Source organism: Scardinius erythrophthalmus (assembly GCF_964197995.2).
Source record: "Scardinius erythrophthalmus genome assembly, chromosome: 21".
In the NCBI taxonomy this organism is placed as follows: Eukaryota; Metazoa; Chordata; class Actinopteri; order Cypriniformes; family Leuciscidae; genus Scardinius; species Scardinius erythrophthalmus.
The window spans coordinates 27,304,141-27,325,136 of NC_138241.1; the positions used below are offsets into that span (position 1 = coordinate 27,304,141).

Below are 20,996 nucleotides of genomic sequence, written 5' to 3' on the forward strand. Positions count from 1 at the left end.
TGGCCGCGTCGGTGTCCATGTGAAAGCTTTGGTCCCTGTTGAAATGATTGCAGATGCCTTCTTATTTTCTCGGATTAATGAAATAATTTAGTTTAGTTTGTCACAAATAATGTGGGCCGTCACATTAGGTGTGCCTTGCCTCACATTTTAAACCACTTAGGATGTCAAGGTACCAATGAGAATTTTGAATTACTTATCACGTCTCTATCAAAAGCTTGCCACTCTCTTAATTAATTTCTTAAAGGCGTTGTTCAGAATCAAACCTTTCGCAAGTGCGTCTGCGTGCGAGAGTGAGGTCCGAGACACCTGTCTATCCACACGGGGACATTAATCAGCCATTATCTGAATTCCACGGTGGATTTCTCCATGCTCATGTAAGACGTAATTACAATAAAAGTGTTTCCTCTTTGCTTTGTGCACACAGTGATGGTGAAAATACAAGCTCTATCTCTTTTCACGATGCGTGTCACTCTTTGGCTGCCCCCTCCCTCTCGCTCGGACTCATCCTGTCACCGAGCGAGGGAAAATTACAGGACCGACTGCACTTTAACAGAATTACCGAAATCCGTCCTGATACTAATGGCATATCATGTCGGGGAAAGTGCTTGAGTATTTCACAAACACACACGCACATTTGCATGTGAATTCAGGCGAAAGTGTGTGATGAGGAAAGTGTGTGTGTATGTATATGTGTGTCCATCAGAGCGAGCCGGTGGCCATTAGCCCACCGGTGTGCGCTCAGAGCTTGTCATTCACATTAACACACCTCAGCGCCCCAGCATGCCCGCATCACCGCCGCAACCCGATCCGCTTGAAGATCATGACTCGTGGCACCGTAGTGCACCAGCTGCCCTGGCTTTTAATGGCCTTGTTTTTGTTCGAAACCTTTTCTCCCCCTGTTGTTCCTTCCTACTTTTTTTTTTTTTTTTTTTTTTTTGGGCCCCCTCATGTCCTCACATTTGTTACGGAGTTCGTAAAACGCTGTTACCGGTTCACAGGCTGGCAGAAGGCCGCAGAATGAGCCAGAGGACTAATGGGCTGTGTGATATTTGTTTACCTCAGTGTGTGTGTGGTATCAGACAGTGGGCCGGTATGCTCTGCTGCTAGTCGTCCATTCGGGCCCATTTACCACCAACAGCTGATTGGGTTTGATTAGTGGTTCTGTCAGATAGGAAGAATTTGAGCTGTCTGCCATCACAGAGCTTTCTCATATGACTGAAGCCCTGTTTAGCTCGGTTGCTGTTTGTGGTCCAGCGATGTGTGAACTGTGCTTCGTATGACCAGAGAGTGGTCTGAGGGGCTTCATTTGCAACTCAGAGGTCTGTCTTGCTCGGTCATCCGTAGCATTGTGCAAAAGTTTACACACCTCAGAGCAGTGGCCTAGCGCATGTGCACCGTCACATTGAGCTGTGACATTTCCACCCTATTCTGCTCATAATTTAATGCTATTTCTTTGGCTCAATTCCAGAACATAGGCATCTTCCTGGATGCTTACTGCCTACATAGGCAGCTACCTTTATAAGGCAGCATAAGTAATTATTTTAAAACGCTCACACGTCATACTCATTTGATGTGCTTGAAGTACTCAACACTCAAGATTGATGCCAATAGAGTGCAAAAGTGACTGATTACTTTTTCAGAAATCTCAAATCTTTGATAAACAAGACTTTTTAACCCAGAATCTAGTCTCAGCCTCCGACGTCATGCCCACGGTCCGCTGGCTGAATGCCTGATGCATATGGCTCACTTAACTGGAAACATTTCAGGATTTTCAAGGTCGTCATCCGATTGGTTGAATTCTACAGGATGTCCGGGATACGTGTGTCGCATTCTTTAACGGTCCACTTGGAAGCAAAGATGCCGTGATGCCAAACCCACTTAAGGAAGAAGAAAGCATCATGTTTACAGCTGACAATGAGCTCTTATCAGGTTCAACTAAATGCTGGATTTTCAAAAATACAGTATGTGATTTTAAGTTTGCTGCATATACTCTTTAAAATATGTCTTAAGAGTTTTACACACCCAGTCTGTTATTATAAGGTCAATGTTACATATTCACGCCCCTAAACATGATGCAGAACAAAACAAACTGTGATTGGTTGATTTACGTGTCAGTCAGATGGCCTCTGGACTGTGCATGGCCAGTGAAAACTGCTATGGGGTCCAGACCTTCTGCCATCAGTCTGAAGGTCTGGTTACACAAGACTACCCAGAGTTCGAACCACTCCCAATTCATTTACTTTGTTTTGATATCGGAGTTGGCGTTCACTCCTTTGTTGGGTGAATCTCAGTAATTAAAAAAAAAAATCCATGAAGTAATTACCCTGACTCATATCATTGTTTAACCATACCCATGGTAGGTCTGTCAAGAAAGGTTAATTTGTGAGAGTCAATTTCTCAATAGAGAAAATGAATAGAAGACCCCAAAAAAGTGTTTTTAATTGGCGAGTACTTCAGTAGGACACTGGGAGGTACATTAAGACAAATACATCCCTTTCTGCATGACTTTCATCCAGCTTTAGCACATAGCCTCCTTTTATATGGCTTAAACGTTGTCCTCCATCAGTGAGCTGCTGTACAACAATGCGTGTTAAAGCCCTGGGCTATAAGAAAAGTACATGGTTGAGTGCTTAGAGCGACGGCCCAAGAATCAAGAGGTTGTTAGTTCTAATCCCCTCGTGGGTATCGCTGTCACGACGCCCTCCGGCGATCCACTTAACCTCCATTGCTTCAATTCATATCCAGCTGTTAACACAAAACATGTGGCACTTTTCAGACAAGAGCGCTTCTTAAATGACAAGCCTCTATTTAAATGGGCTGACTGCTGGGATCTTGATAAAACAATCCTCAAAAATTAAAAAAAGCAGTAAAGGATGAGATCTGTGCCCGAATAACAGCGTGACTGAGTAGATAAGTGAACGGAGCTTTATCATACAAAAGCAGCCTCTTAAAAACTCAGCATGACCCTGCTGAACCTCCTGGTCCCTGCTCTACTGTTCCTTTTGGCTCATCACTTTTCCTGACAGTACGGAGAACTGTGCTGGATTTGCATAACAACAGGACAAAAATTGCAGGGTGATGAAGTGACAGATTGGAATTTGTGGGCTAAAACAAGCTGGCTGTCTCTGTTTGAGTGTGTGCGCACGTGTGTGGAGACTGAAGTGAACTGTGTTGTTGTAGGTCGACCTACATTGTATATTTCCATATGCATGCCGTTACTCTCCATACTTGGGGTCCTTGTTATTGTCAAAACACTGTAGGAATACTCGTTGGGTAAAGGATGAAAGGGTAAAAGTTTTTTTCCTTAAATGGATTTTACTACTCGAATCCTCAGCTTTTTATGCAAATATAAGTAGGCATTTGTAGGTTGTTTTCTCTCTGCACTCTTTGTCCAAAATATGGGGATATTTAATATTAAATTAACATAACACTCTCTACCAGGCTGCATTTATTTGATCAAAAATACAGTAAAATTAGTAATATTATGAAACATTATTACAATTAAATAACTGTTTTGGTCATTAAAACAGCTATTGTGTTTTAATTTTAAATGAATTTAAAAATGTAATATATTCCTGTGATGCGAAGCTGAATTTTCAGCATCATTACTCTAGTCTTCAGTGTCACATGATCCTTCAGAAATCATTCTGAGATGCTGATTTGTTGCTCAATAACCATTTCTTATTATCAGTAATCTTTTGATTAAACAAATCTTTGTTTAAAAGAACTTATCATTTTACAAAATTTTCTATTTCAAATATGTCTTTACTGTCAATATTCAACCTAATGATCAATTTAATGTGTCATTGGTGAATAAAAGTGTTAGTTAAAAAGTAAAATCTTATCACATACTTTTTAACAGTAGTATGTAATTGCAGCCTGAAATGGTAACATTGGCTCAATCAATGTTGTGATTTATTTTTTAGTTTAATCAATGGCAAATGGGCAGTTTTTAAAAACTTGTTTAAGCACAGTCAATATTGCAATTCTGTTTTGTGATGCTAGTGGGACAGAAATTTGTGCTTTTTGAGTATCCCGACACAACAGCAATTGCTCAACCAATAAAGTTAGTTTTGGGTGGGAATATCTGTTTATTAACCAATGGAATATGCCATTATTTTTGCAATTCGCTTATAGCACTTTAAGTATTATGAAGAAATGGAGATGAACAGCCTTACCGCTGTGAGTCATGGGAATTTGGGAGTTTGTCTGAGTGCCTGTGGCCAACACGGACTCCCATATTCACACAGCTGTGATGATGGTATCCTCATTCTCGCTCTCTCGCTCTCTTTCGCTCCCTCTCGGTTCTAGATGATTAGTATCGCCAGTGCAAACAGGCCCTATCGGTATCAGCCCATTAGCTAGCCTCTAAATAGCGCGTAAACACATCTTAATTATCTGGCTTGGTGACAGAGCAGCTGTGGAGGTGGACCCTCGCCCCTCTGCCAGATGGGAGCATCGCCCAGTAAAAAGCCTCCATTACGGCAGCGGATCTGCGTCGTATCCACGTCCAGAGCCCGCCGAGTTCACGCCGGGCACTCGCCGCACACCTATAATTTCCCGGCATGCTTTTGCAGGGAACCGTGAAAAAAAAAAAAAGCCTACTATTGTGGGGGCCTCTGTAATTGTAGTCTCGTTTAGAAATGCAAGTAGTAATTAGCGGCGAATTGGCATTATACGGCAGCATTTGCATCCCCGCTGGGTGTAAAATGTTGTTTTAATAGCGGTTTGTTTTCCCCACATGAAATTATCTAAGGGGGCTTTTATCACCTCTTCCCCTCTCTCACTCTCTCTTTCGCACTCTCTCGTCTGGCGCCAGCCCATCAGGGGACGGCAAAGCGTAAAGATATACAAATAATCTCCACAAGTCTATGAAACAGTCAATGAGACGGTTAAACCTTTGTATGAACTTGCGGTTTATCAGACTGCACCCTGAGTACCAAGTAGCCAATAGAATAGTGGTTACATATCATTACCATATATCACTAATTGCATGTAGAAGTTTCAAGCAGTGATGTGCAAAAGTCGGTTGTTGGTTAATTAGTTAAAATGTCTGATATTTTTGTTAATCTATCTTTCTCTCTGTCTTTCGTGGCGTCATAAAGAGGCGATAGACATGCTGAAGGAGATGAAGGAAAAAGATGTGCCATTAAGGGACGGCACGATCAGTTTGCTCACCCTTACGATGAACACAGCTGCAATGAAAGGAGATGCCAACACTATTCGACGCCTCCAGGAAACCATCTTCACTTTGGGCCTGGCCAAACCATCCAATAACCTCTGCTCACCCCTCATTGCTTGCTATCTGGAGAGGTAAGCTGGTAAACTCACTACACTTAGAATCTTGCCAAACGGTGTGCTGTTCCTGTCTTATGTAGCACCTACAGCTCTGCACATCCTTCTGAAGGATCCCTGCATTGCAACCGAATGCCTGACATTTCATTTTAACAAGGTTGCGTTTTAACCATGCTTTTGAATTTAGGTCAGTTTTGAAGCAAAAGAGACATAAAAAAATGTTGTGACACTTTATGTACTACTTATAGTAATAACAGTAAATTATTACAAGCAACTAAACCAAATCCTGTAGTAAGTACATGTTAGTTAAAGGCTTTAGTTCACCCAAAAATTACATTTCTGTCATTACTCATCCTCATGTCGTTCCAAACCCGTAAAACCTTTGTTTATCTTCAGAACACAAATTTATATTTTTGATGAAATCCGAGAAGTTTCTGAACCAGCAACGTCATTGCAACTTTCAAGGCCCAGAAAGGTTGTAAAGACATCGTTAAAATAGTCCATGTGACTACAGTGGTTCAACCTTAATATTATGAAGCGACAATAATACTTTTTGTGAGCAAAAAACAAAACCCTTTAAAAAACAAACAAAAAAAATTTGTACATTTAATATTTTTAATATTAAAACTTTAATATTACTCTGTATTTGTGTAATCACACTGTAACAAGGACACCACAAAATAAAGTGAAACCAAATGTATTTATTTTTTAAACAGTTTTTAGTGTGAGGGAAAAAAAATAGTCTTAGGAATTAGGAATGCAAAAGGTATATGCAAATTTTGAAACCTTTGGGAAGGTTAAGTTTAACCTTAACAGTTTTTGCAGCACATTTTCAGTGCAGATTGTTTTGTGAACCTGTCCAAATGTAATTCAGACTTCAATTAATTCAGAATGTTATCGAAACAAATTGGGCTGCATAAACTTCTGGACCCGACAGCAAAACCACAGCCTGTAAACATGCTGTAATTCATTTCACATTCAAAGATGTCATTAACTCAAAAGTCATCTGAAAAAAAAGAAAAGAAAAAAAAACTCCAGGCAGAGGGTGAAAAGTGATAATGTATAACTAAATTCTGACTATTTTTGTTGCAAGACACCCTGACTAAAACCATAAGAGGATCTCAGTCCAAACAATTATGGTATGACCTCTCCAAGTAGTGAGTTTGGAAACAACATGAATATAATCTGAAAACAAACATTAATAACAATGTTAGATTGTAAAGGGCAGAGTTCCACTCCTCCCTAAGCTTGTCGTCTCACTGTTCATTTCATATAATCTCTCATTACCTTATAGCAAAATGCAGCATGAGGGGAAAAGGAATTAACTTCCACAAGTTGGGCCCCTCTGTTCCGCCCCCCCATTCGTTCAGGTCTATTTGTAAGAGCAGCTTTTAAGCAGATCAACTAATTTGCATGTTAATTATGCACCCTGTGCTAATTACTGGATTTTCCTGGGCCATGCGGTGCACTGCGTAAGTGCCTTTCCCCCTCCCCACTGTGGGATACTGAGGTTGGCAATACACCTTCACTGATAGCTCTATAGTCAACACACACATACACATACGGGCTTCCTGGGTGCCCCTCAGAGACTGTTTGTTTTTCTGTCACTTGAGTGCCACAACCACACTGGCACGTGCAAGCTTTAATTGCTGCCTTGTGTGCGATAAGGTTTCCAATTTAGCTCAGGTTCATTAAGGAGCAGATACGGAGAGATCAGAGCGACTCTCAGCAGAGACTCTGATAAACCGTGAACGTTCACATCACACACACACACACACACACACACACACACACACACACACACACACACACACACACACACACACACACACACACACACACACACACACACAACACGCTCTGACTGGCAGCCACACATCCCAGTGGAGGAGAGCTGTCTCAGAGCTTGCAGCAGCCAGGCCTGTTTGGAATCGGCCTTCATGGGGAACTATGTAGTACCTGTCTGATTTGTCTATGATATTGTACAATATGCTGTAATTATATTTAATGTCATAGTTAAACTACTATGAATATTTTGGTTGGAGACAGAAAGAATGATGCCTATTCCTTGGAAAGTATTAAATTCATCCTTGTGAAGCAGGAAAAATGGTTGAATTCTGCAGAATGGATTTAACCATGGTAAAATGTTACTCTGCACTCATTGGTGGCCTAAAACGCTGTGAAATTAGTTACTGTAACATATACAATAAACATGCAAAGAGCGGGGGCGATGGAGTTCTGAGGTGTGTGTAACATGATTTCGAATCTTGCTTTTGTGTGTGTGTGCACATTTCTAATTTTTGTTTACGTTTAGGTTTTAGTTACCAAAATCTATTTTTAATGGTTTTAGTTAAGTTTTAGTTTGTTTTAACGGTAACAACGGATCGTATTTATTATATTTAAAATACTACTTGGCCGATAAACATGATTATTAAATATACGGGAATATTAAGACTACTTTAGCGATGATGGAGTTTGGCATAAAAACAAATCTTTAATGCATAGTGATTTATTTAAAAAAAATATTCCCCCCCCTCGACTCTGTAATTGTTCGGTTAAAATAACTTAAGTTAGTCAGTTATTTTTTTTGTCAATATCGTTCGATTAATATTCGCTTATTTTGTGCTTAGATGTAGTCAAAGGACATTGGTAAATATTATTATTAGTAAATTTATTTTGTTTCATCCAAATATTGGTGAGTAAAGCAGCATGAAGTTGAATCAGGACTTTATTAGCTTCAGAACATTGTTGCGCATACGCATCATGAATACAAAAAAAAAAGAAATATCAACTTGCATAAGATAACGTTTTGTCCAATCGGGCCTTCGACCTCAAATGACTGACACCCCTGCTGTAGGCGACTATTATGATCTCCAGAAGGATAGAATGCTCCAGAATGTTCTCTCCGTTTTGCCGTCATCCATCCGTCTCTTCTTTGGTCTGGGCTGCGCTAAAGAGGACAAAGCGGTGTGTGTCAGTGTCTCGTCAGCATGTCAGCTGTAATGACTTAATGAACACTTCTCTATGGGATTAACTCTGACAGCCGTCAGCCCGTCTCCATGACAACAGCAGCCGCCGCTCCCAATCCGTATCCTCCATCTCTAATGAGCCTAACAAAGGGAATTGCCAGAACTTTTTGTTTTTGTGGAAGGCATGTCTTTGAGGGACAGGAACTCTAAAAAGAGGGAGAGGATGTCGAAGGCCACCAGACGTTTGTCATAAACTGAGTCACTTGCATATATATCGAGGACGGACAGTTTTTGGAAAGTTTAAATCGGGACCGTTTACTTTCAGAAATCATTGCCGTATCTGTTAGTTTTGTTTGATCAGTGTATTCGAGTCAAACCACTGAGCATTAACCCTCCCTAACTACCAACACGCGCACACACTTTTCAATGTAAAGGAAAAAAGAAATAAAAAAGCAGTCGTTCTCTTTTGAAAGTGGAAAGGGTGATAACATGGGTGCCAATCTCTGTAACAAAAGAGATGGGAGTCAGGGATGTAGGGAGAGTGTCACAAGAAGAGGAGGTTCAGAAGAGGGGTGGATGAAATTAGCTTTCTTGTCTAATCCTTCAGGTTCCTCGCGCAAAGCACTCGCATTTGCTTTTTTATTCTCCTTCAACTTAATTGGCTGGAAAGTGCTTGACATGCAAAGTTAGTGACATTAAGAGGAACATGTTGCAGTAAGCCTGAGCGCCACTGACAGCTAAATTGTATCCGGGGAAATTATGAAGCCTTCAACATGGTTAATTCTTTTTGGGGGGGCTTAGTTAGGCGAGGATGGAGAAGGGGGGCTGGGTTTTGAGGGAGGGGGTGGGGTAATTGCCGTTGTGGACGACTCATCTCATATTGATGGGAATTGTGTAGAAGTCTTCTGGTTTTATGCCGGCTATGCTTTGCGGAGTTGGGTAGCGTAACATCTGTGTCACATCATATTCAAGTGGCACTGTAAATAAATGTAGTTCAAGGAATTTCTGCTTCCATCCGACCTCGTTGTAAACAGAACCAATTAGAAGTTCTGTTGAGTTTAGACATTTTAAATATACTGTATATGTATGAGTTTTCTCTGGGGTAGCAACCATTTATAGTCAACGCTGTGAACATTGACAGATAATAGTGATTGAAAAATATATACAAAAAAATAGTGTTCTTTATAAAACAAAACAGTTATTACATCACAGTTAGATTCAGATTGGTGTGGTCAATTATATTTGTGTAATGACTGCAAAACTGTACTGTATACTCAATTGTTTTTTTTTTCTCGCATTAAGTTATTTCAACTTTGATAAATAGACAGGATAATGTTCAGTCAGCAAGTCAACGTGGGAAGTCTTTTTGTCATAATGACGATCTGACTGTACATTATCTCTATACCATGGTTTGACTGAGTACTCGATACTATTTGGCTGGAAGGTGCACCGTTCTATATTATTGCGCTGCTCTCATTGACACACACACATACACCACTTGCACACAGAGAGTGGAGATTATGCTGCGCACACACACAAACATTCAGGAGCACAGATACCTATACCTATACAGATACCTGCCCATGACTTTTATTCATAAAATAGCTTTGCTACTGAATCGCTGCATTATATTTCTCGGCAATGAGGGGGTTTTGAAGGAATTAAACTCACAGTTTAGAGAGAGACCCTGCACACAGGGTGTCTCTCTCTCTCTCTCTCTCTCTCTCTCTCTCTCTCTCGCGCACGCTCAAGTGCATTACGCAATCATCCAGCGTGTGTTCGAATTGGCTCTTGACTCCCGCTTGATGAATAATATTGTCGCTCTTCATTCCAATTAAGTGCGATTGCCTAAGAGCTGGCGTCACGTTCCGGCTCAATCACTGCCCTGTTTTTTGTCCATCTCCCTCATGCACCCCCTCTCCTGCTTCCATTCAACCCACCTTCCAAGGTCATCTCTTTCTAAAGCACATATTCCTTCCCTGACTGTATAATCTCCGGGGTTGAAAACACTACTGAAATTACACCTGTTAAAACCCCAGCGGTTCACTTCCCCTCCACACCCGCCCCTCCTGCCGGTGCCCTCTCTGCTTTGACCTCTGTGTGATTGGCGTGGTAATTACCCAATCACTCGATGGCTGCCACAGCAGTCACAATAGAGTGATTGGAGTGGTGTTTTTCTCGTCTATTCCTTTGCTTTATTCCTCTGTCAGGCCTCTGTCAGCCCTGGCACTGAGCTCTTTGTTAGAAAGGGGTAGAGATTGGGTGGAAGAGAGGGAAGATGATGTGAGATAGGGGAGAGAGCAGATCTAATTTTTGTTGCCCTATTCTGCCAAGTGTCCCGGTTGGGGGTGAGGGCAGTAGGGGCTGTAGAGAAAGGTGGGAGACACAAGAAGCTACATATTTGACCATCAAATATTCATAAAAAAAAAACAAAAAAAAACCTTAGATTGATAAAAAAATAATAATAATAATAAAAAAATATATATTTTTTATTTTATCAATATAAGTTTATTTTGCATTTTTATTTGTATATTTAAATGTTAATTTAGTTTCTTAATTATTAATCTGTATTAAAAGTATCTGCAATTCATTAAAAACAACAAAGTAGTTTGACCCAGTGCTGTTTCTTTTAAATGTGTGTGATTATAGTGAGCATTCAACTTTATATTTGTTTTTAAATATTAATTTTTTATTTAGATTTTTTCATTTGTGTGTATTCATTCTTTGTTTTTCTTTCTTTCTAATTTGTTTGTGATCTTTTCATTTTAAAAGGGCAATTTAGTGTTCAAGTCAAACTTGTCATTTAGAACAAAGTAGTCTGTGACCAGTGTTGTTTCTTTTAAATGTTTGTGCTTTTTAAGACACAGACATTTAAAAATAAAGTTAAAAATGTACAAATTAAAATCTTTTTATTCAATGTTTATTTAGATTTTTTGATTTGCATATTTATTTAAATAAAAAAAAATTCGGTAACACTACTATAAGGTTTCATTAGTTAACATTTTTTAACTATAGTTAACATAAACTAAGAATGAACAATACTTCGACAGCATTTATTAATCTTAGTTAATGTTAATTTCAACATTTGCTAATGCATTAATAAAATGAAAAGTTGTATTTGTTAATATTAGTTAATACTCTGTGAATTAACATGAACAAACAATGAACAACTATTTGTATTAACTAACATTAACAACGATTAATAAATGCTGTAGCAAATATATTGCTCATTGTTAGTTCATGTTAGTTAATACATGAACTAATGTTAAAGGAGAACTCCGGTCAATTTTAACATTGAGCTAATTTTTTTGTAAATTTGGAGTGCTGTCAATACAGAGAACAACGACAAAAATCGGTGTTGCCTACACCATGTTATCCTCTTTTTAAAATTTGCACCCTGTTGACTTCAATGGGGCAAGTTTTAAACCTGCTTTTAGCCTCTTAACATCCTTGATGTGTCATTACAAGTGCCCAGCTAATGTGAGTGATTCCTTCAGAGTGATCACGGGTGAATCTGACTGCAGTAGATGTGAAAGATATTAATAAAATGATGTTATTTCAGCCAGCGCACAGACCTGTATTTTCTTCCTGTTTTCGGTCGAAGTCCATAGTAATCGATTGTCGAGTTCACGCGCGTGATCATAGGTAACTAAACCTATGCGTGTGAACTCGACAATCGATTACTATGGACTTCGACCGAAAACAGGAAGAAAATACAGGTATGTGCGCTGGCTGAAATAACATCATTTTATTAATATCTTTCACATCTACTGCAGTCAGATTCACCCGTGATCACTCTGAAGGAATCACTCACATTAGCTGGGCACTTGTAATGACACATCAAGGATGTTAAGAGGCTAAAAGCTTGTTTAAAACTTGCCCCATTGAAGTCAACAGGGTGCAAATTTTAAAAAGAGCATAACATGGTGTAGGCAACACGGATTTTTGTCGTTGTTCTCTGTATTGACAGCACTCCAAATTTACAAAGAAAATTGTAAATCCTTTAACAAATGAGACCTCATTGTAAAGTGTTACCCAAAATTCAATTAATCAAAATTCCATTGTGATATAAAAATTGTTTACAAAAGTAAGCAATACAATGAATAAAAAAAAAGTTAGAGATGAAAGCTTTATAGAGGCAAAGTATAACAAAGGCTTGATGCCGAAATATCGGGGGGAAAATAAAAGGCTTAAGTGTGCAGTTTTGTTTTGCTTCTACAAAAAGTAACTTAAACTTGTCATTAAGAACAATTTTAATGCGTCAGTTTAATGAACAGCTTCACTTTTCTTTTTTGTGATGAAATACAATACCATGAGAAAAGCAGTAAACGCAATACAAAGATTTTATACTGGCACATACTTAGTGCTGTTTTGGTGTAATATTCATGTTCTTCTGCAGTGGGGACAGCGCGGGTGCGTTCGATGCCGTCGTGGAGTGCCATAAACAATACAACCAGATGCCCAAAATCCATGACCTCATCTGCAGCCTGGTGGAAAAAGGAGATGCCACACTATTACAGAAAGGTGTGTAACACCCACTTACACGTACATCCCATTAATTACAGTTCTCTGTCACTTGCTAGTCACAAGTAGTGTGTCTGTGTGTGACTGCTGTCTGTTCAGATGGTCATATGTAGAAAGTGTGTGTTCTGTGTTTTTCAAGAGTGCCACCCACTAAAGGGCAGGTTGGACTGCCTAGATGATGGTGGTTTCAATAGTCTCTGTCTTTGTCAGGGTTAGTGGAGGGGTTAAGTGCTTTGTGTGTTGGGGGTGAGTGGGTTTGAAGTGTTAAGGTAGTGAGACCCCTACGGTGGAGGGCCACTTTACAACCCCAATGACCCAGCACTCTGCATGTGCCATGGCAAACTCATTCATAGACATAAACGTACATATACCTGCACGAGTTCAGCCTCTTTGTGTTGCTGTCGCTTCTCTGGACTATTCTGAAGTGGCAAGCAGTGAGTCCAGATCTGTATGTCATTGAGTGCCAATGGAGAGATCTCAAATGGGCAATTTTAACAAGGAATCTGTTAAATCGAACTGCATTCAAGCAATACTCTCAATATAGAGATAGGTATCTATAGGAATGGTAGTTATTTTTAGAATATTTTAAAAAGCTGCACTACCAAATAATAAATCTAAACTTAAATCTACAGTGCCAGTGTTTTTAGCCATAACTGTCTGCGCATGTTCAAAAAGCAATCTGAACACCTAGACTAGATGCACAAACATACACTGCACTTCACCTGTAATTCACATGCACTGAATGTAGGAAGCTTCTATTTTTTACATACACTTACACCTGACTGTTGAAGTGTGATTAAATGAAAGACTGGACTGCTGAAAGCACTTTCACTTTTTTTTTTTTTTTTAAAGACATTTACTTATGCTTAAGGTTGATGGATTAGCTTTAAAGAAAGTACGCAAATGTTTCTTCACCTTCCCGTCTCTCTTTCGTTTAACAGTCATGGAGTTTTTGAGTCAGGAGCGGGGTGAGATGATGATGCTCTACGACCTTTACTTTGCGTTCCTGCAAACGGGCCGCTACAAGGAGGCACGCAAAATCATCGAGGTGGGACTACTGTTATTGTGTTCAAACCACTCAGCTATTTAACAGCTTTAATTGCTGCCACACTGATATTTCCACTTTTAATTTAGATTGGCTTCAAAGCCACACTAATGCCATCCATGCAAGACAATAGGTACAATGTTTTTTCAGAGGATTTGAGTTTGGGAGTGTGAAGGAGAAAATGACGACTACAAAGACCACTCATTTTTTAAACCGCTAACCTGGATGTTTTGTGATTTTATTGTTTTTGTCACTATATTGAATCTATGCACTCATGCCAATTCCTTTTATTATCATTAATTGTCATTACTAGGCTTTGGCATTATAAAACCATTCTCATTTGAAAGTAGAAAATGATGACAAAAGTTAACAAAGATGAGCAAAACTGAGATGCTTTTTCCATACTAAAAAAAAAAAAAATAGTTTTAAATGTATAATTTTATATTTCTGTGTTTAAATGTATAGTTTTTAGTTCTGTCAAATCAATCACATCTAGCCAAAGTTTGTTGTGTGTATATACTGTATGTACACACACACACACACACACACACACACACACACACACACACACACACACACACACACACACACACACGTATATGTATATGTGTGTATGTGTGTGTATATATGTGTGTGTGTGTATATATATATATATATATATATATATATATATATATATATATATATATATATATATATATATATATATATATATATATATACTGTATATATATGTATATATATGTATATATGTATGTGTATTTATATACATTTATTTATTTTTAAATATATAATGTATTATTGTATGTGATTTATTTTCATATTCACATATCATTTCACAAATTCTTCCAGGTAATTTTGACAAATTTTACAATAATAGTAGGAAAATGATGGAATACATGGCAAAGCCATTTTCAACAAATTCTTTCTGGAACTACCAGGACTATCATAGTCATTCTTGCCATCAGAACTTAAACTATGCCCAACACCTAGATAATTTCACCTTGCTGAAACTTTAGAAAGGTTTTTCAATTTGAAAGGCAAAATCTTTGTACATATGGGGGAGAGGGTAGGGGCTATAGTAATAGTATATAGTAATAGTATATAGTAATAGTATATAGTAATATACAATATATGTAAGCTATAGCTCTCACACACTCTCCCGGGTTTTATTGAATGAGAAGAGCATTGGCTCAAAGTACAACTGGCAGCAAAACTTCTCATCCTGTCTCAGTACTGTGAAGTTTTCAGCATGTGTAGATGGCTTTAATTGTCTGGAGAGACTGAGCCTCTCTGTTCTCAAGTCAAGCATTTCAGCGAATGCTCTATTCGAGACGTAACCGATTTTGAGACGCTTGACGTGTTTTGAGCGCTTCGTCCAGGATGGGTCTTGGGGGACATCTTTAGGCTGTGTTCTGTCTTGTTCTTCCAGAAGACAGCGTCTCAGGAGTCTACACTTCTACTGTGAAACCGCTCTAACAAAGCCATTTAGATGTTCAATTAGCCAACCGCTCTAATACAACGCCATTCAACTCCCTAAGCGCTGCCATGTGGGAGTGTGGCGGAATGTCAAGACTAGTCAAGCCACTTCAGTGTCTTTTTTTTTTTTTTTCAAACTTATGCAGTATTTTCTTTATCCTTTTCTCTCTTATCTGTGCTAATTCTGTTGTATCATTGTCTGTATGGATGAAAAATAAGCCTGAGCTTGGATTTTACAGATCCATCAGTCAGGGGCTTTTAACCAAGAAAATATCCCTTCTCCAGACAATTCCCAGTGTCTGCAAATCTAGAGCATGTCATTTTTCTCTATTTTTCATATATACACCGGATCATAGCAATTCCTCTAGGACATTACTTTAGCCGATAAGCTATCGATGGTCACCTCAGGATACAGCTATCTCAAGCAGCTTTGACTTTCATTGTTTTGAGAGGTTAATTTAGGATGCAAGTTAAAATCCCTCTTAAAGCATTTTCTTTTTTTTTTCTTTTTTTTTTTCTCGGAAATATACTAATCCAATACTGCTCTTACATCATCCTAGGCTGATGTCAAATGAGGTTAAAATCATTCATGTTCCATGACTCCTACAAGGCACAGTTTAGATAGCCCTCGCCTCTTTTCTTTTTTCTTTTTTTTAACTAATACACACAAAAATGCTTGAATATTTAAAGTCAATTTGCACCTAATTTCATTAGCACTGAAATGTTTTTTTTTTTATGTTTTTAACTGAACTGATATATTGTCTATGTGAAACATTAGCTGGTATTTGGCAGTGTTATTTTTAGCATTATTTAAACACTGTTATAATATTTATTAGGCTTTTACTTTTATATTTTATTTTTAGTAAATAGTAGTACATAAATAGTAGTTTAGTACAAAGTAGTTGTATGTGCTTTGCTATTGTATATATATTTTTTAATATTTCTTAATTTAATTTTAGTTTGTCAGTTACCGAAAAAAATTTTTTTTAAATAGTTTAACAACACTATAACAACCGTACAATTACAACACGGGTATTTTGTCATATTGACATTGATCTAGAACCATCTTTTCCATGCATATCTACATTTTTGTCTTGGCAGTTTGTTCTGATTGGCTGCTATTGTACCACATCATGCAGTATTTTACTAGAAAATGATTAGGCACTGTTGGAAATGTATTAAATTTAAGTTAATTTGTGGCAGTGCACAATATAAGCTCTTCATTGTGTCCATTTGGAAATCAGTTTTGATTTTAGTTTCAACATTTTTTAGTAAATATTGTAAATCATTTAAATTATAGGATCCTGAAGTCTCGTTTAGGTGCATATTTGCCATCAGTCATTTGAAAACAAATCCCTCAGTGATATCTTTCTACACCTGGTAGCTACAATAGTTTTATACCGCTGAAGTTCCCCCACTATAAACTCTCTAAAAGTTAGTGTTTAATGGTGGCTCGTCGAGCATCCTTGTGCTTGACGGGTCAAAAGCCCCTCTCGTTCTGTGGAGCGTTTTCCACATGGCCTCTCTTCTATCCAGAGCTGGCTAATTAAAAACACTGATATCTAAGTAGCATTAGCAGACACAGAGCTCTACTCCACTCTCTAATAGAAACTTTAAGTGCAGTGATGGAGTGCTGGTCAGGAGATTGTGCTGTCTATAATTGTCAGATTATTAATAATGGTGGTAATTAAGTGAAATGCTGGTTAAGGTTTTGGTGTAATTAAAATGGTTGTCACACTGTGAGTGTTTCTGAGTGTGTGACCTGTGTTTGAGAGAATGATGACATCTTCAGTGTGATAGGTGTTTTTGCTCAAAGGTCTGAATAAATGGGGAGTTTGTTTACTGTAACTTTGTGAAGGCCATAAATGATACACTTTGGTGCCCTTTTTTTTTTTTTTTTTTTTTTTTTTACTGCATGTAGACAAACTGTATATCCTAAATTTTGATAACCAGATTGCAATTACTACTCTGTAATCGTGAAATTTGGCATTGTTTTTTCCTCAAGGTCGATTGACTGATATGTTGCTAATAAAATTTCTTAAATGCCACTTTCACACAGCAGCAGAAATCAGTTGTCAGTCCTGTATTTCAGTTCTTAATACGCTTCTGTTCACATATAGTTCAGTTATTTACATGAGTGACAACACATTCTATAACCGGACTCACATTGGCATTCTCAGAAAACCTGCGCTGTGTGATTGGAACCGGACTGGACAACTAGTCTGTCACATCATACAGGAGTTTGAGAGAGCAGCTCTACACTGCACAAACTCGTGTCTACCGTGTTGCGGATTTTCATACGTTTTTTCGGTATCTTACAGCGACCGAGATATGAGCGGTGTCATCTGAAGGTTTTAGATTCAGTCACAGTTCTCCACCGGAACTGCTCTATTTTCTATTTGCGTCCTATTTTATACCCTTTGCATAGAAACTGCCTAATTGTTACCTGAATTTTTTTTATTTTTTTACTTTTTTTACAGGATGTAGAAATATGATCATTGTCTTACTGAGCTAGAACTGTCAGAAAATTGTTTAAGGAGATTAGTAGCTTGCTGTATTTGCTAATTATATTTATATTAACTGAATATCTCTAAAATCTTCATAGAAAGGGAATATATAACCAGCAGAATCATCCATTTTATTTCCTTTTCTCAAATTTTAGAGTTTGATATTTTGTGCCTGTGCGGTGTAAAGAATATTTTTCACTGCAGTGCCTCATCTGTCACTGTATGTCTTTACATGTCACTGAGTTTATATTGCTCCAGACTACAGATTTTCTTAATCATCTGACCTAGATGTTCTTTTGGGTATTGGCTGTGCAGTGAGAGAGAGAAAGTGTCTGTGTGTGTGTGCGCGCGCATGGGTCAAATTTGATGTGAGTGTGTGTTGATTTGCTCTCTTATATAGGAAGATTGGAGGGGTGGGGGTGCTCATCATCCTGGATTTACTTAAGGGAAGATTTGCCCCACGGGCTTTATGCATCAGGCCCAGGGGCCGCTTCTACAGAGAAAAAAAAAAAAAAGACTACGACTGTGTAGCGGTTTAATTTTGGTCTTATTTGCTAAGCAGATTAGGCTTGAGGAAGGCTGGAGAGATTTTGAACTTAGCCTGGAGGCTGATTTGTAGGAGAGTAATTCCGTTTGGATGCTGCTGGTACAATATCCTCCAAGAGGAGATACAATTGGAATTTAGACAACTGACTGTGTGTGTGGGTGTGGGGTTTACGTCTGTGTGTGAAAAATCTCATTTACTGTGGGTGGGACAGATTATCATTATTTAGTGATTATGGTAGAGCTAATCATGTTGTACTTCTTGATCTATATTCAGTCTGTGCCGCCCCGAATGTTTTGTGTGTTGTTTTTTTTAATTAGTGCAGTGTTTGTGAGTTGCGATTTGTTTAATATGACATCTCGTACGTTTTCTTTACCATGTGCAGACTCCTGGTCTAAGGGCACGAGCAACCCGTCTGCAGTGGTTTGCAGAAAAATGTATCACAGCCCAACAGGTCAGTGTTTCCCTGCTGTTCTCTCTTGAGAAACTGATTTGCTATAGATCAATAGTGTTTATCACCGTTTGAATCTTTCTTCCCCAGATGGAGCCCCTTGAGAACATGGTGGACATGACTATCAAGCTGTTTGAGTGTGACAGAGATGACATGTACCACTATTTGCTCCGCCTCTGCAGTAAGTATTGTGTGTTGGACCTGAGATTCCAAACAGTGGATGGGTGTTACGACGCTGTTTTCTTTTCTCTTGTCAGAGGAGACCAATGACTGGCGTAAGGCTGAGGCGACCTGGATGAAAATGCAAGAGGAGAATTTGGCTCCAAGAGAGAGAACATTGCGTTTGCTTGCTGATGTCCTCAAAAACAATAACCAGGAGGTGCCCTTTGAGGTGCCTGAGGTAAAGGAACACTCACTGTCCAATGTAAAGTCTGTGTCCTGAAACAAAAGCAGCTGAAAACCACTGCCCTACAGTCTTTGGATCTGTTTCTTTGGTCAGATACATTCAGCTGTTTTTATCATGTTTCCATTATAATCACTTTAGGGGGTGGAAACCTTGCATTAATTGAAATTGAATTATTATCCAGAGTTAAAGGAAGCATTATGGTGTGTTGATGTGGCTGTTTTATGTGTAGGTGTGGTTTGAGGAGGTCAAAGGTCAACCTGAGATGTTCTTAGAGCAAGAATCTAGAAATGCGTCTTCACCTCGTGAAAGGGTTACTACATTCACTAAAGAGGCCACGGATGAGGACTACAAACTCAAACTCCTGTCTCTTTGCAAGAAGGGCAAAGTTCAAGGTTTGTTTTTTAAAGCTACACTATGTAACTTTTTTGGTTCGAAATTAACAATTTAAATAATGAGTGAGTACATCATAAAACCATCTTCCAAAACGTGTTTTTGCCTTGCCCTAAATGACTGATAAACCTACAATAATTATTTATATTTTAGAGTTGTTGGGACAGGTTTCCTGTAAAACTGCAGATGTTTGTCATTTGTCTATGTGTGTTTACTTCATATTTGTATGAATATGTAAAAAAGGACCAGGCTATTACTATATGCAGAGGCAGGGGTCATAGTAGCTTGAAGCCACAAGAAATTAACCTTGAACCGAAAAGAGGTTACGAGCACAAAGGCATAGCAACAGTACCGTAATAAAACACAAATCAACATAGTTTCTGTTGCATTGTATTTTCTATGCATTGACTGTTTACAAGGCGGTTTATTTTGATAGCAATTCCAGTCTCTTAACAGGTTATTGCTTTGGTCTGTTTGCCTGTAAATTGCCTTGCCAAGTTATAATAGTTTCCACTGTTTTACCTGATCTGACATGTATGGAAGTTTGTTTCCGCCAATGAATAAAAAATAAAAAAGGTAATTGTGGCTTATCTCACAAAGACTTTTTTTCTTGCAATTGCAAGTTTACATCTTGCAAGTTCACATCTTGCAAGTCTGAATTATTTTTTTCTCAGAATTGAAATATAAACTCACCAAATGTCCGAATGGCGAGATATATAAACTTGCAATTCTTAGAAATAAAGTAGTAATTCTTAGATGTAAACTCTCAATTCTCAGAAATTAAGTTGCAGTTCTGATAAATAATCAGAATTGCAAGATATAAACTCGCAAATTGTGAGTTATGAAGTCAGAATTGTGAGAAACTCACAATTGCGAGAAAATGTCAGAATTGTGAGCTGACTTTTTACTTTATAATTCTCAAATGCTAGTTTATTCCTCACAATTCCTTATTGAAATTGTGAGTTTAAATCTCACAATCGTGAATTTATAATTCGCAATTGCTCGTCTAATTTATTTCTCAGAATTGTGAGTTGATATCTCCCAATTCTGAATTTATAATTCGCAATTGCTCGTCTAATTCTGGGAAAAAAGTCAGAATTGCTAGCCTAGAGGCAAACTCTCAATTGTGAGAAAAATAGTCAGGATTGAGGTAATATCTGAAGAATATCCATCTTTTGAGTTTTGATGTCGTTAGTGACATTCACACTGATAAGGCGATCATTTGTAACCAGTGCTGTGCCTCAAGTCATCAGATTCACTTGCGCAGAATAGCGGAGCCATAGCACAACTAAATAAGGAACAAAATAATGTTCCTCCGCAAGTTTCTTGTAGTTTTATTCTTCAGTCGTTAGAGAGCCTTAAGTTAATTAATGTATAGCTTTTAAT

General features: G+C 38.3%; 1 protein-coding gene across 2 annotated transcripts in view; it reads left to right on the forward strand.

Moving 5' to 3' along the window:
• Positions 1 to 20,996, forward strand: part of lrpprc (leucine-rich pentatricopeptide repeat containing) — a 69,561-nt gene that overhangs the window by 30,338 nt on the left and 18,227 nt on the right. For both annotated transcript variants that reach the window (XR_014029113.1, XM_081351665.1), the window contains exons 23-29: positions 5,106 to 5,313; positions 12,664 to 12,788; positions 13,730 to 13,836; positions 18,749 to 18,817; positions 18,905 to 18,995; positions 19,072 to 19,214; positions 19,450 to 19,612. Coding sequence is in view for 1 of the 2 variants with exons in the window: in XM_081351665.1 (XP_081207791.1) it covers positions 5,106 to 5,313; positions 12,664 to 12,788; positions 13,730 to 13,836; positions 18,749 to 18,817; positions 18,905 to 18,995; positions 19,072 to 19,214; positions 19,450 to 19,612 (906 nt within the window). In the remaining variant the exon portion in view is untranslated. The remainder of the gene's footprint in view (positions 1 to 5,105; positions 5,314 to 12,663; positions 12,789 to 13,729; positions 13,837 to 18,748; positions 18,818 to 18,904; positions 18,996 to 19,071; positions 19,215 to 19,449; positions 19,613 to 20,996) is intronic.